General features: G+C 42.5%; 2 protein-coding genes across 3 annotated transcripts in view; one reads left to right on the top strand and one right to left on the bottom strand.

The window, feature by feature from the left end:
• The first annotated feature begins 1,301 nt into the window (after positions 1-1,301).
• LOC110978009 (soma ferritin-like) lies at positions 1,302-4,705 on the top strand. The gene is made up of 3 exons (XM_022232631.2): positions 1,302-1,557; positions 3,508-3,780; positions 4,231-4,705. Exons 1-3 carry the CDS (start codon positions 1,459-1,461, stop codon positions 4,372-4,374), a joined length of 516 nt encoding a protein of 171 aa, XP_022088323.1. The 5' UTR covers positions 1,302-1,458; the 3' UTR covers positions 4,375-4,705.
• A 2,605-nt stretch (positions 4,706-7,310) lies between these two features.
• The window catches only part of LOC110977994 (ankyrin repeat and BTB/POZ domain-containing protein 2-like), a 61,603-nt gene continuing 52,250 nt past the window's right edge, over positions 7,311-16,663 (bottom strand). For both annotated transcript variants that reach the window (XM_022232592.2, XM_022232594.2), the window contains 5 exons: positions 16,252-16,357; positions 14,182-14,369; positions 13,539-13,607; positions 12,949-13,062; positions 7,311-11,370 (listed from right to left, as the gene is read on the bottom strand). In XM_022232592.2, the coding sequence (XP_022088284.1) occupies positions 11,170-11,370; positions 12,949-13,062; positions 13,539-13,607; positions 14,182-14,369; positions 16,252-16,357 (678 nt within the window). In that variant the 3' untranslated portion in view covers positions 7,311-11,169. The remainder of the gene's footprint in view (positions 11,371-12,948; positions 13,063-13,538; positions 13,608-14,181; positions 14,370-16,251; positions 16,358-16,663) is intronic.

Here is a 16,663-nt window from a genome sequence, read left to right as displayed (position 1 = left end):
CCCTCCCCCCACTCAAGTATCCAAAGTACTCGTCCCCCACGGTTGGAAGTCTGAAAAATTATTCAAAATCCGATGTAATTTATTTCTCACCATAAAAATGCGTGGAGACGGAGCCCGTCCCCCTTTTCAAAAAGTGTGTGCAGGCGTGGCATACATGATAGTGTCATGGTGGACCTCTGTACAAAAGAAGTCCACATAATGTAGGGTGCGATGGCGCTGTGTGGACTCGCACAAGTCCACACGATGTTTCCCTCTCTGAAAAACAGTTTCAGGGGCATTGAGGGTCAAGGTTATCTGTGGCAAAATGAAAAGGAACAGTCCCAGAAATCATTATCAAAAATCCAGCTCAACGGAGTTATATCCTTGCTGGAAAAAAAGGAGCATTTTCCTCAAGTTTCCATTAACCACAGGAAAACAAAGGAATGTCCACACTTTGCATGTAAAACAGGTATGTGTGATGGGGGGTATATACCGGCCCCATCATCTTGCCCGGCACCGTCCGGGATTTACACCCATCCCCCAAGCGCTCAATTCGCATTCCTTTCTTTAATTAAAACTTTTACATGTAAGGGACTTCTTAGCATTAAAAATCGTATGTTAAAAACATGAAGGTTATTGCCTATGGTTTTTTCACTATTGACAGACATAGTCAATTTGTAGTTGCGAGTAGAGCGGGATTCATGTTAAATTCGAAACTAAAGTTCCTCGACACTTTGGCTACGAGCCAATGTGACGGGTCACCGGATATCGCCAAACGAACTTAGGTCCTCCTGTGTCGTATTCGGTGTTGCTTGTGACACCGACTGGTGACTTGACTTCTTCAGATCAGAGGCTGACAATGATCGATCTAGTGTAACGAGAGATATATTTCGATGGAATGGTGAGATTAAACAGAATCACACAAATTTGCCGAGGTGCATGTATAGGCTAAAGGAGACCAAATGGTTGCGGAAATGCTTGGCGTTAGGCCTATGTCATAAAAACATGTTATTTCTGCCTTGTCATGATACCCCGGTACGCATTATCCAACCAGATTTCAGTTTGAGGATGCAGCTAATTATCATATTCATAATAAGTAATTAGGTCCCCCCAATATTTTTGATTGTGGGACAATGAGCGACCAGACAGTTATTTGATATCCTTACAGAATTGAGTTTAAACATACAACACATTATTAGTTGAATCGAGCTTCACAATGGGGCCAATTATGATGTTATTTTTGACAAGCATTCCTAAAATGAATAAGTCCCACCCCTGTATGCTCAATAAATGGAACAGCCGATGGGGAACTATATATTATCCCGTGGCGCAGACGGAAAACGACACAGTGTGGGATTGTTTGTGCTTTCGCAGTGTCGGAACCAAGCAATTCTGTTTAGATACATCCCAACGTTCTAGTTTTTGCTCTCGATTTCTATGATATAACCTGTGAGACGAAGCACCAAATCAAGTGACAAGATGGCAACCATCCGCCAGAACTACCACGAGGAGAGCGAGGCTGGAGTCAACAAGCAGATCAACCTGGAACTGTATGCATCCTATGTGTACTTGTCCATGGTAAGATCACAGATTTTCTTTAAAGGGTAGCTGCAATCAATTTTCTTTCAAATGACACGTCTTCAAAATGCACATTTTATGTCTCAGTTAACCTTATTTTTCAACTTTGTTTCACTGTTTCAAAGGGTATTTTACTGTCTTTTTTGGTTTTATGCGAATGGTTTCCATAATTATGAGCGAAAATGTCATCCCAGGAAGAAAACCTCAATGTTACACTGTAGACAAAAAGGTGCTGCATGTTTGTTGATGTTGCTGGACTAAATTGTCTTTGCTGATTTCCTCATTTTTTGTAATAAGCAAACATCAGTCCCTTTCGCAGAAATATTTTCACTTCGTGTATTCTGGGTTCGTAATTTGAACAGAAATGTACTGGACTATGACTATCAAGGCAACAGTGCCCTCAGTTGTCCTGGAAGGCGTGGATGATTTTAAATATTTTAAAAAGTGCACTTTTCAATAAATTTAAACAAATATGACTGTAAAAGAGTTTCCACACACTGAAGAAGAGTACAAATTTGCAGAAAATTTGTGTTTAAAAAACATTTGCAGCTACACTTGAAAAAATTCTAGTCGCCATCATTGGCAAGGTCTGAGTTATACATTGCAATTATCATTTCTTAAAATTATAAACTAATTTGTAAATTTTTTTCTGAGAATTTGATTGGTATTAGTTCAGGTTATTTGACACAAAAAGGGGGCTTTTCATACAACACCTAGAAATGATCTTGGAGTGAACGTGTAACCTTCACTAGCTTGCATTCATTTCGGTACATTTCAATCCACACAAAGAATAAAGCCAGGCACATACAATGAGTGGGGAGCAACCTTCGGACTCGCAACTAAGATGTTGAGAATCGGGTACTTGAAAAATAACCTCGAAAGATAGGAAAACAATGGCAGCAGTTTTGTGTAGGCGATGAAAAAACATTATGCAAACAAGACAGGCACAACATGGATCATTTCAGTCTACTGGTGGAAGAAAAGTTTCAGTCATTTTTCCCTCATGCATATGCGGTGGTTTATAAGAAAACGTTGTCAGAATGTGAATCCAGAGTCTCTTGTACGCAAAAGAAAGTTCTTTGTTTCAGAAATAATAACAATGAAAGGTCTTCACTTGCTCTGACCCCCCCCCATACCTAAATGGAACTCTATTTAAAAATCTGAACGTCTCTACACATGAGGTAACACAGGCGCTGTCATTGCAGAAGACCCCTATGTCACGTACATATTAATAGGGCATGCATGCTACGTGACATAACACCACCGCTAGGCTAGCTGTGTCGCTGCCTGCTCTACATGTGAAAGAAACATTACTGGTCGCGACATTCACGAATGGTTTGTCATGTGCACCTATGTACGTGTACGTAGTTCTGAAAACGGGCATGCGCACAGTCATTAAAGCGATCTGTCGCGTTTCATAACAGACAACGTATACTAGACTATGACTTGAGTATGTTTTTTTTATTTAAGGGTAAAAATCACCTGAAATTTCGAATAAACCGTGACCATTAATGAAAACATAATATTATTTTGTTGGAGACCGCCACGGCAACATTAACACGTCCAGTGGAAAATAACATTACAAATTTACCTGAAATCAACTTTTATTATATTTCTATTCGTTGAACTCCACAAATGCTAGAAAATCTGTACTCCAAAAAATGAAACGAGCCCCAAGTAAACCAAAACCACAAGCATACTTCCCACCCTTGCATCTTTTGCTCAGTACCAAGGAGAAAACAGCTCAGTAAATCTAAATGCTACACAAAAGGCGGTTGTTATTTGCCAAGATTTGGATTGTGAACCTTTTCCTTTAGAGCAAATTGCCAAACCTTCCCTTAAACAGAAACATAACATCTGATGAAATTAATTAAAAGCTTTTAAGAGGTCTCCAATTTATCTACGGTGTTCACCCAAAACTTTGGCTTTAATCTGCCTACCTACCACCAGGCTTATTACTTCCAACACACCAACGTCGCTCTGCCCGGAGCTCATGAATACTTCAAGAAGGCTTCGGACGAGGAACGCGAGCACGCCGAGAAATTTATGAAGTTCCAAAACCAGCGCGGTGGGGTTGTCGTGCTGCAGGACATCAAGAAGCCCAAGAATGATACCTGGGGCACCCTGAAGGACGCGGTGTGCGCTGCCCTGTGCTTAGAGAAGGATGTCAACCTGGCCCTTCTGGAACTGCACAAGGTGGCCGAGAAAAATTGTGACCCTCAGGTGTGTCTGAACGACAGATTGCTATAAGTTTATTTACTATTTCGAGGAGACATCATTACTGCATGCGTTGGCACTGCGCCCACGGCCACAAGTACATGTATGTTCTTGACATCTGGAGCGCGTGCATTTTTGCAGTTCCTTGCATGCTATTGGTCAAATAGTTATTTAACGCGCGCGTGCATTCCTCATGGGAGTAGTGCCACCACTATCAAACCATGACTGGCGGTTGGTTCAAACAATGACAGTGACAGCTGCAAAACGCGAAATAAGGAAAACTACTACGAGGTATTGAAGGTAACGCCTCCCGCTTTGGCACGAAGGGAGAACACAAAAGGAAAAACTGGCCAATGGAAGTGAAATGTGCCGCAAATTATTGCTGTGGATGTTAATTAAAAATCTTCTTGCTTTATTAAACATGTAATAACACGCCAATATGTTTCATTTTTAAAGATGCAGGATTGGATCGAGCGAAACTTTTTGACCCACCAAGTGGAGGCTATCAAGGAGCTGGGCGATCACCTGAGACAGCTGGAGCGTGTCGGGCCCGGCCTGGGCGAGTACATGTACGACCACGAGAGCCTCGTCGATGACTAGATCTGACGACTGGTTCCCAGACTATATAGCGCTGCAGCCAGTTAGCTACGGAGGGAGTTTTGCTGACGTCTGACATCATGGCAATTCTTCTACATATTAATCGATTCACGATTTTGTTGCTTGCTTGGTGGATGAACAAACGAGTTGATTTCTTTCCATTACGCCCTTTCAGTGCTTTATGCCCTTTCAATGTTTTTATGCATTATTCATCAACTAGTTAAAAAGTCTGGAGCCATTGGCATATCCAGTGGGGGTGGCGCAGGGGGGCACTTCGCTCCCCTCCCTCCCGACGGATTTTTAAATATTTTGTTTATTTTTTTAACTCCGATTACTTCGTAAGTGAATAAAAAGAAACAAATTGGTACATTCTTTTACCAAATAAAAGGCTATATTTTTTCTCCCCCATTATCAGCCCAAATGCATGTACCTTTGGATCCCCCTATACCAAGAGCCACTGTCTGGATCCTACATGTGCAGATGGCAAACTTCTGTCTCCATAACGTAAAACAACGTGTAGAAGCGCAGTGTTAGTTATGTAGTGAGAAGGCACAGCCCTTTTCACTTTATTACTCAGAAAATAATTTAGCAAACAAAATATCACAAGTTTTTATTCATTCCACCGTATTGTTACTCAAGTTACATTGTTATTCAATACATGAATACGCATAAACCTTTTCCTAGAATTTGTGTCTTTAAAGCCTTATCTGTTCATCTAGCAAGACTTGAGAGGGTCTCCTAAATGGTATCTGCGTAATTACAACTCATCAAACACTTTTATGCCTCAAGTTTTTTAAGCGCACGTACATCAATTTACTTCTTGCGTGTCTTTGCAAAATTTGCGATAAAATCATACTCTCGATGCATTGTAACATTTTCACAAGAAAAAAATAAAGGACTAGTAAGCAATAGACTTTCCCCAGACTCATTTCCTGTGCGTCTCTACAAGATTAGGACTGTGCACTCCTCTTCATTGAATAAAAACTATTTGAAATCCTGTTGGGGGTTATTTTGAAAAGCGCACGTGTGTAAACATTAAAAATTGTCCAAGTTTTTCGGACAAATGAGGGCGCTGTTGCTGTGAATCAAGCTTCAAGGAAGACATTATTTTCGCACTGTGATTGGTTACATAGCGCAAGACCTGTGACTGCCAGGCTATCGGTAGTCTAAAAAAGCCCCCAAAGAATGGAAAGCACTGTTCGAGAACAACCAAAATGACATCGTCACTATGCACACTGTGGCAACTCACCGCTCAAACAATGAATAAAGCACGCGCGCTATTCATGAAGGTTGCACTACACCAAATACGCGCACACAGGAAACGGTGCAAAATCGGACCGAAATAGCGCCGCCTACTATCGTGAAGAGGTTGGCCTCCGTTTTCTTTTCACTGGAAATTCAAGATTATGGCCAGAAGATCACTTTTTGTTTCAATTTCATGGGGGTTAGCCGCAGAAATTTTTTTACTCGCCCTTGAACGAAGATACCCCCATTATAGCAGTAAAACTGAGCTCTCATTTCTGAATGTAGCCGCCCGCCTCTATCATCAAAAATAGGCCCGCAATTTGGGGCTTTTTGTGAAAGAAGTACTGGAAACTATCAGTCCTAAATTCGGGATTTATAGAAATATTTCTATGATGCCTGATTATGGCATGTCTTATTGTAAAAGCCTGTGGAATCACAAAATATTAATGAGCTCGCGCGCAGAAATACTTTGGTGGAATGCACCCTGAAACGTCCCAACGATGTGATGCTGGTGGTTCTCAAGAATAGGCCAAGACCGGCCGTTTCCCAGCAGTTCTGAGACCATCAATGGCTTCAAGTCTGGCCTTAACCTTTAGCAGTCCCATCTTCCGATTTCATTTTACATACACTCTAGGCGCGCGGGGATTAGCCTTTCAAAGTACTCCAGGTCAGATGATTCGTAAATGTCTTCTACCTGGGTTTGGGAGGAGGTTCCATAATTCCAAGGAAGGGATGCGCCTTGTCTTGTGCTTACTCTCCTCTCCGCCTCCAAAAACTGGCACAAGTACATGAATTATGCTAAACCTTCCTTCTCGGACAGCGCTTCCCCAACGGAAACGACTGAGTTATCCCGGCTCAATAAGAGCGTACTCCCTGCGAACGTCTGTGCAAATTCTAGAAAAATCCTAGCCATGCACGAATCCATGGTCCCCATCACGGTTGCCGCTGGCGACTACTGATCTTTCACAGAGTTTCTCGAAGGAAACAACGCACGGCTACGGGTCCGGCATGATCTGATGATCAATGCATCAGTCGTAAGCAAATGGTAGGTATAATGCAACCTGGGGCATGCTTTGGCGATCCGAACCATGATATTGTTTCAGCTTTCGTCCTTGGTTGAGCGTTTCTGGGAAATGACTCTGTGGTGCCTTGTACCGACCGAACGGAAATTACCAAAGTAGGAGTTGGTTCAGCGCCGGTTGAAAATGGCGGAAAATAAACGGATCACTTTTGTTGCCCCTCAAAAGAGTGATACCTTTCAAAATTTGTTGTTTACATGAAGCCAATCAAAGAAATACTGTCTTCTGGAACGTGAAAGGAGAGAGCAGCAGCACTGGTGAGAAACATTCCAAATATTGAGTGAAAATGATTTTCATCAACAGTGTCATATCTGCTTCCACGCGCTTGCTTCTGTCAAATGACGTAACCGTTTCTGGTTCTTCGTTTGTTTGCGCCACCCTGAACATGTTCCTGTTTATTGCTTTGACCTCGCAAACAAGTTTCTGGTTTAAGGGTCGCAAAAATATAACCCTCGCCATGGAAAAAAATCTGCCCATGTGAGTTTAAAAGACTCAGCTGCCACTGTAAATTGAGACGTGCACATGTGCGAGAAGCAAGGTACTCCAAGGCACAGACAAAACACTACCTGCCAAAAAATACCACTGAGTACAGAAACAAACACCAAACAGGCTGAGTGAATTTCCAAATAATGTTTTCTGTTTTAATGCCAGCAACATTCTCTTTGAAATAAAGAGCGTTCACATACAATTTCAACTCCCAGGCTGGTTACAGGACTGTTACACCAGCCTGGTGGATGCCCCCACCCCCGTCATACCAAGAAAGTAGTCTGAGCGAACAGGTATAGGGGCATGCTCGCTAGTAAAATGCTGCCATCCGACTGGCCAAGCCCGTTGAGTCACTCTCGCATCTTTTGCAGGTCAATGGAAATACGCAGAGCTCTGGCCACTTTTTGCCACAACATACACACACACAAAGTACACGGCGCCAGCCCCAAGATTCATCCACGCACGCATGCTGTCAAGATTACGGAACGCTAATACAAACTAGAGATGAAGCAACATTACATGCACGTCAGAATAAAGTAATCCGGAAAGACTTATAAGGGTTGGATAGAAACATTTCGGTACAGTTCTTGTTCAAATCTTTAGCTTAATGACAATGAAAAACGGGCGATTCGCAATAATAGTGCGACTCCAAGAGTTTTGGAAGGTGTTGGCCAATATCTCGATGCGCGAAATCTGTCGACCAAATGCGCGTTTGGAAATTTCGAATGGGTTGACAGATTTCGCGTATTGTGATTGGCCAACGCATTGCAAACTCTTGGAAGCGCACTACTGTGAATCGCCCGTATTGCAAGCCGACCATCAGTAATAATACAGTCCTAGAAATGGAAACGACAGTTGATGAAAGATTATTATACCTGAAAACTTTCGAAAAAGGGCTTCTAGGGTTCTAGGGTTATGCTTTCATAAAATGGAAAAAAATACCAAAAGTATTCACAAGTAATATGCTTTAAAGATACATTTTACTGAATTCGTTTATTACAGGGCAAAAGATCGTGAGGGGTTAGACTACTGGCCTACTACAAAAGAGAAATTTGAAAAAGGGGAGAAATCCTTGATTGAATAGTGATAGGTCACTTCAAAAGAGGAAATATACACAGAGTGTATTGTAAAATACGGGTAAGATTTAGGAGGTAACCAAAGGATAGGGATCCAGATAAATCAACGAAAGACAAGGCCCTCAAAATGTAGATTGCTAATCTCGGTACAGCTGTTCCTGCGCATGGCACTCTTCCACATTAAGGATACATTACTAGTATATTTGAAATAAGATATGGGACTAAGATCCCCCCCCCACCTTTGTGTCAGTCACTGTTGTATCAGAATCTCAGGAATTCTTTTCAGACATCTGGTGGGATGTGTTAGGTAACAATAGTAGTGTCTGTAGGGTTTGGACGTGGGGAAGGGGACTCCCTCCGTCCCAGATCTTGCCGAGTATATCACAGTTTGTCTCACCCACCTTCGAACAGTGTACGTGAGTTTGTTTCTGCATTCAATTGGGGACCTTGATCAATAGAGGACAATAAGGTCCCCGATTGACAGAGGTCCCCGATTGACAACTGTGTACAAAACATACGGGTGGTCTTCTAAAAAAGTTAAAGTACAAACAAAAGAGGAACAATAGGGGGTCCCCAGTTGCAGGCAAATACACACTTGTGTGTGTGTGTGCGTCAGTCCACAATACCCCCCTCCCCCGGCCTTGGCAGTTTTCATTCCTTACAAAGCCACTGTTTTTAATCATTATGGATGGTACAGAGAGAACGCGGAATTTTGACCATTTTGTGACAGGTTAAAAGCTGCCACGCCGTTAACGTTGTAATAAGAGGATTGCCCTGTGCACCAATGGCTTCCATAGATTCTCAGCAGAACAAACCTATAAAATACGAGGTGGTCCAGTAGGATTGAGAAGTCCGAGTCCTATTTGACTGAGCAGTTGAAAAAGGACTCAGCTCTGGATAACTTGAGAAGTCGATAACAACTGTGGAGTTATTGGCACATCGGTGAAATCTTACAAATCTCGGGCTTGACTAAAAATGCCTGAATTGTATTCCAGAAAGGGGAAGGAGACCTAAGCGACCAACATTTCTGTGTGTATCTGTGGAAGAAATTCCAATATGAGAATTTAGACTTCTTATAGAAATGATGAATGACTCTGCAAAAGTTGAACGAAATCCCAAGGAGTGGGGGTAGAGTAGTTTGTGTGTGGGATATGGGTACAGACAACGGTTGACGGATGCAAGATATAGCCGTCGACTTCACAAAAACCACCTTCAAAGGTGCATGTCAGTAGTCCAACCGTTCAGTAAAATTCAGTTCGGGAAAACGGGTTCACTGCAGATTCCATAAAAACGTGCTGAGGCACGGTATCGGCCCAGGATACAGTCAGTTGGATTAAATTCCCTAGCCATGCACGCAGACGCCTGACAAGTGCAACTACGATGTACCGTGGGGGGGCACGATCAGAAATCAAAGTCACATCCAGTTTTGGCAAATCTTCCTGACTTTTCCAAGAAACTTGAAGGGTATACCTCACTGGGTGAACTGCATTCTGTCTGGGTGTTTTACTAGTATAAATAGCCACTGACACATTACCCTGCAAGTGCAAAATAATAATGAGGGACCGTGACAAGATATCGTGCAGGCACACGATACATACCCAGCCCAGAAAAACTGTGCAGTTGTATTTCAAATCCATGGTGTGTATACGCGAGACTATTGATGGGCTGAGCAAATTGCTTAGTATTTGGGATAATTTTTCAAGCTGCAGAATGTATTCTGTACATGCCCCGCTTTCTATTGTCTCATGTTAAATCACACACGAGGAGTACTCAGAATTTCTTGAGTAGGCCTGAGGGACTTTTCACCACCTGTGCACACATTGACTGAATACACATGTAGTACAAATCCAGTCTTGAGCCAAGACTAATCGGTGCACCAACAGCAAGAACAATTCAAGTATAGCACTCAACAGTTCCCACATAACTTGTCTGAAGACAATCAAACAATCCCCAATTATATCCTACAATTATTGAGCCTAAATAAATCGTCAAATTAACCCTCCTGCTGTATCCGTCAAAAACAGTCCAAAATTCCTTCCACTTGATTTACCTCAGTACACAGACACATAAGGCAAATTTGACTGATTTTGCCTGATATGGCAACTGAATGTATCTTTGCATGGGAGAGTTAATCATTTTAACAACATAAAGCATACAGAAAATGTCTTATTTGTTAAACTGCTATCAATGTATTTTACAAGCAATAAATATTTAGTTACAAAAAGTAATTGATTACATAAACAAGTCACAGGAGTTGGCAATGTTGGCACTGATGTTGATCCAAGGAAAAAATAAATAAAAATAAAACTATGTACATAATTATTGTGTCCATGCGGTGAACTGAAAATAAAGTTTGAACAGTGATGAAGACGGGAAACATTTGACTGCCACCAGAGAGTTAAAGAAACAATATTTGAAGTTCTATTCAAAATGAGTAACATGACCAGCTGGTAGGACTTGAAATTTGGAATGTATACATTTTCATCAATCACTTTTGAAATAGTCACTTGCACCGGGCAATCATAAAGTTTACCTTTATGATTGTCTTCTGTTTCACAATCTTTTCTTTCTTTAAGATCTAAATTCACTTTCCAGCTTTTGTGCATCAAGTTATTGTAAAATTAAAAGATAACAAATGTCTCAATTTCCGGAACTGTAAGGCCTTCGTTTCCATCTTCAACTGAACAGGCAACAATTGTTACAATTAGACTAGTAAATGCATTCTTAATTGAAATGGAGCAAGTCCACGAAGTTTTAAAACATACAAAGTGAAAGCCTACGTATTTCATGCACACTTCAAAGAAGCAATCAACTGCAAGACTGCATTTCACTATATGACTCATTTCCACAAAGCAGTTACATTTTCACCTGAAAGAGTAAGAAAAAGAACCAGTTTTTCTGAACCGCCAGCATCAGACAGTGGTCTGCTTCTGGAATCTCATGTAGAGTCGGTGGGCGAGCGTGTCCTGCAGGGACACCAGGAGGTCGTGTGATGGGTCGGTTTTGGCCGGGAAGATCTGGCGGCGGAACGCCTCGTTCTCCGCCAGGAGCTCAGTGAAGTTGGCAAGGAGGAAGGAGTGGCAGTACTCCAGGAGGCAATCTGAACTGTACAGCTGCCATGGAAACCAAGAAAATGAGACTTGTTAAAGAAGTTTCAAAGCAAAAGACTATTTTGTAAAGGAAACTTTTATAAGCACTTTTATGTAACAGATAGTATCTTCATAACAATGTTAATTAAAATGCATGTCTCTGGTTTATTCACCAATCAGATTTCCAGTTTTGCTAGGAATTCTGGGCAGATAAAATTACATGTACATGCATAACTCCTTTTGGCCTTCTCACAAGAGGTACTGGGCCACCTTGTGTGCATGTACTGGATGGTGCGAGTATAAATGGCACATTCTCATCTGAAAATGTGCACAAAACCTACAGCACCTACAAATGGAATTCTCCCAACAGCGAGTAACTGCACTAGTATTCCAAAGCAGTGCTGTCAAAGGCAGATGGTGCTCATGCGTTATAGTCCTATGATAGCCCCATTGCTAAACAATTGGTTCCTGGCCCATCTATTATTGTCTCAATTAAACACTGGGAACCAGTGTAATCGTACTGCATGTTGCAGTGATAAGCATGTTGTTTTTAGTGATAACTCAAGGAAAATTCATGAGGCAACTTGATTTCATTTTACGATTTAACTTTCAATGAGAATTACCTGAAGGGTGAAGTATGAAAGGAAATCAATAAAATCTACAAGTTCCATATTTTTCAACATTGTTTTATGCCTGTAACTTGGATTGTAACGTCTTTAAGCAGAAAAATTCCCAACTATGCAGTCCCCCACCCAATGTTTGAATGGGCTGTGGACAGGATGGTGACTGGAAACCGCTATGACGAACAACCGGTATAGAGTGCTACCAAAGCGTGACGTCATTTGACCACAAAGTGTAGACAGAAGAGCAAACGAATGGAGTACACCCATGCATGTTGATTCACACACTGGTTTTCGAGCTAGTGCCTTTTTACACGCATTCACTTTGATACTCTTCACCAAAAATTTTGTCTATATTACATACCCTGTTGTGCTAGTCATGGTGGCACTCTACTGTAACACTAAGAACTGTGCTGATGACTTCACCATGGTTTTACTAACTGCAGTTGTTGCAGTGTTTGTTGTTCCAGGATCGTAAAACTGTAACACATGGGGCTTACATAGGGAGGGGAGGTGAAGGGAAGGGGTGAAGGGAGAGGAGTTGAAGGGAGGGGAGTTGAAGGGAGGGGGGTTGAAGGGAGGGGGTTGAAGGGAGGGGGGTGAAGGGAGGGGTGAAGGGAGGGGTGAAGGGAGGGGGAATGAAGGGAGGGGGAATGAAGGGAGGGGGGTGAAGGGAGCGGGGTTGAAGGCAGGGGGGTGAAGGGAGAGGAGTTGAAGGGAGGGGGGTTGAAGGGAGGGGGTTGAAGGGAGGGGGGTGAAGGGAGGGGGGTGAAGGGAGGGGGGTGAAGGGAGGGGGGTGAAAGGAGGGGGAATGAAGGGAGGGGGTGAAGGGAGCGGGGGTGAAGGCAGGGGGGTGAAGGCAGGGGGGTGAAGGGAGCGGGGGTGAAGGCAGGGGGGTGAAGGGAGGGGGCAGGACCATGGATTGTACAGGACCAGCTCTCCACTCCACTTGATTTGCTTAGGCCTGCACAGTCCAACTCACCTTGGCATGTTTGTAGACGGTCATTGCTGTGTTGACCGTGAGCATGCGACTGCACAACATCTCACAGTATTGCTGCAACTGCTCTAGCATGAAGAAACTGGAAGCGGCCAGCAGCTGTAAACATGAGCAATAACCAGACACGACTCAGTACAAATTTCTTCCCAGTATTAAATATGCTAACTTCCAGCAACTGCGTCACAATTTTCTGTATCTAGATGAACAACCACCCAGAGGATTTCATTTTGAGCGGAAAGAGTTCTGGAGGTGGTTATGCATCGGTACCTCATTGAAGGAAACTAAACCAATAAGCCTCAAACTGGAAAGTTGGAACTGCTTGAATCTCGAAATTAGGAAGGAATGTCCGAGAGGTAAAACCTCAAGTCATTAGGCAAGCAGCACTTGACCTCTGAGGCACTGTTAAAATGTAGGTATCAGGGAAAGAGAGTGCTGATATCTTTCTATCTAAAACTACATCCTGTGCATAATATATTTGCTTCTTTATTTTGCTTGAACAGTACTAATCCATGCTGTCTTAGCCTTCGTTCCGTGGACATGCAGTAAAAATGGAAGTGCAAAAAGGCCTGACATACCTCAAGAACTTCATCAGTCTCCACTTTCAGTGCATCTGTGCTGCCAAAGTACAGGTATTGCATCACCAACTGTCAAAAATAAGACAAAAACATTTGGAAGTTCAATTTTTTTACATTTTCAACCCGGAGGCTACAATTTCTTTGATAGCGTCAGCAAGTCTGTTCCAAGTTTGGCTCGTCTGGCCGATGTTTATCTGTGGCTTCCTCAGCATGAAATGACCATGAATATGTCTATTCCCCCCCTGAATGGGACATGCCAGTTCATCAAGGGTTGCTCCCCAGCTAATGTCGGTACCCACATATAGTTCTAGGTGGAGAGCGGCCAGTATGGGTGAGGTGGCTTGCCCCAGGCTACAACAAAGGTCCAGCAAATGGATTCAAACCCAACCCTCTGTCACATGAGTCAAAAACCTTAACCACAAGGCCATATGCACCCAAGTGCAGGCCACTTGTATCCGTAAGCAAATTTTAGGTAATAGGTAAAACGTAGATGTGAACCAATCAAAACAAATACTGTGGTATCACATGCCGTTTCAGCTGATGACCTGTTTAAGTGGGGTTTTTTTATTTTTAAAATTTCTGTACTTAGAATGCCCAAATCAGAACCTATGGGGTTTTGTGGGAGTAGTGAACCAATTCTTACATTGAAGGTGCTGTAGCGGAAGTCGCTGATCTCAATACAGGGCTGTTTGCCCTCTGTAAACTTGTCGGACAGCATAGCCTTGAATCTCTTGGAGGCGGTGACTAGGACGATCTTGTGGGCAAAGAACGGCTTTCCTTCCACCATAAAGGTTACATCCGACATCTCCTGGTTGTTCACATACTGGGGATCTGGAGGTGTTTCACAGATTGTGCACACTTCGGTTATTAATTGTGCACAATGCACTTTGGAAAACTTATAAAACAGGTATCAGTGTTGTGTACATGTACACGTGCTGACGAAAATATATACAGTCAGTGCTCTTAATCTATCTTATTGCTGAGCTTTCGGCAACTGGGTACATGTACCTTCGTCAGGGCAAGCAGATTCAGTCACCGAAAACTCGGCAATAAGGTAAATTAAGAGCACTGACTGTATATATTTTGGTCAGTATTCTGATCAAGGGGCAATGCAGCCCTTTCATATTTCTCAGTGTTGTGTAGTCAAATCCATTACAAGTCTAGTCACAAGTCCTTCCTACGACCAATCACAGGGCAGCAGGGTGTACAGTGTACAGTGAAAAAGGAATGTTTACATCAAATATCACTTGAAGAGCTTGTGAATTGTCTTTAGACTGGATGACTTGTGATGGACATGCAGGGACTTGTGATATGGACTTGTGATGGACATACAGGGACTTGCAAGGACTTGTGTTGGACTTGCAGGGACTTGTGTTGGACTTGCAGGGACTTGTGATATGGACTTGTGATGGACATACAGGGACTTGCAAGGACTTGTGTTGGACTTGCAGGGACTTGTGTTGGACTTGCAGGGACTTGTGATATGGACTTGCAGGGACTTGTGATGGACTTGCAGGGACTTGTGATATGGACTTGCAGGGACTTGTGATATGGACTTGCAGGGACTTGTGATGGACTTGCAGGGACTTGTGATGGACTCAACAACACTGATCACTTTAGGTCTTAAGAGGCTGCACCTGTGCAACTGCAGATCATGATGGGTCATACATATCCAGGTATGTCCTTTTGACATCCAAATCCAATAGGGGGATATCAGGATTTGGGGGCAAATTAGTTTTCTGATACATGTAAAGCCATTTTGAAGTTTGTTCCTTATATTGACTATCAGAGGTTAGCACTGTGATCTAGTGTCCTTGCTTGCTGCAAGGTTTTTAGACACTTGTGCTCTGTACTACTGACTGTTTCAACATCCATCCCCTACACAGGTGACACAAAGGGAGATACATGTAGCTGGTGTGCTGAGACTTGAATACATTTACTTCTATTACATGTACACCAATAACATATCAAGACTTGAATGTCGAAAATTTGCACACATTGGCACCCATACATCTACATGTAGGCGGGGACACTTGGTACTGGTACATTTTCATATAAAACTCCTGCATACTCTGATCCATCACAAGTGTTCCGTTTCATTCATATGCTGTATTTCAGGATGTTGAGGAAAACAGGAACAGCCAAAGGCCTGAGCGTCACAATGCAAAGACCGGAGTGTTTGGCATAAAAAGATAAAGGAGGCCTGCCCCAAATTGGGAGCAGGCTTGGAAAGAGGAGTGGAAAACAGGAAAAGTCAAGGACCAGTGTTTCATACAACATAGGCCTAGATGATGCAATGGTAATGGAACACAGCATACTATTTTGCTTGCCGTACAAAAGTGAAATATGAACTGTGCATTTCTTTTGACAGATTTTGCACAGATTTTTGCTTGGCACGTGAATATTCTGAACAGAAACCTCTTGCTGCTGTTCATGTATATTACTTGGAAGATCTGTCTACAGTTTCAAGGCTCAGTGTGAAGGCTTCACTCAAAGGGTCAGCAAAAATTCTGTACACAGACATCACTACGTTTCCCTGCAGAAAGGTACCAGTCCTCGGAAAGTGATAACATGCCCTAAAAAGTCAAAAAAATTGAATCATAAAATAGAAAACACTTTGAACTTTTTTTTCATATCAGTTTTAAGGGGTTTGTGTGTAGGGTCTCAAGTGATGTTCGTGTCTAGAAAATTTTCCAGAGGGCTTACAGTGTACCTATTCTTGAAGTGGGTGATGAGCCCTCCACTCGGATAGCTGGTATTGGATCATCGCCGAACAGTGAGGCAAAGATGCTAGAAAGCTGTTGGTAGATCACGTCATTCTGTTCAGCACCAAAGGGAAAAGGAAATTGTCATCATTATCAATCCTAATCCTCCCAAATCCTCTACTGTGCAGGAAACCAATGGTTTCAATTCTTTGAAATCTGACAGTGGTAAGATTAGGGATGGAGAGAAATCAACAGAACATCAAGCAGACATATTGCAATGATGACAAACACTTTGAAAGTAAACAGATAGGTTTGCAGTAACACCATGGATATATCTCTTTTGAATATGGGGTTCTGAAAAGAAACGGTGGTACTCGATGTTTCAGACTTTATGCTCTGTCCATCGTCAGGAGAATGCAT

The sequence above is a fragment of the Acanthaster planci genome, linkage group LG20 (assembly GCF_054643075.1).
Source record: "Acanthaster planci isolate LZ-2023a linkage group LG20, COTS_SCS, whole genome shotgun sequence".
In the NCBI taxonomy this organism is placed as follows: domain Eukaryota; kingdom Metazoa; phylum Echinodermata; class Asteroidea; order Valvatida; family Acanthasteridae; genus Acanthaster; species Acanthaster planci.
Note: the sequence above shows the minus strand (reverse complement) of the source record. Positions and strands in the feature narration are given on the sequence as shown.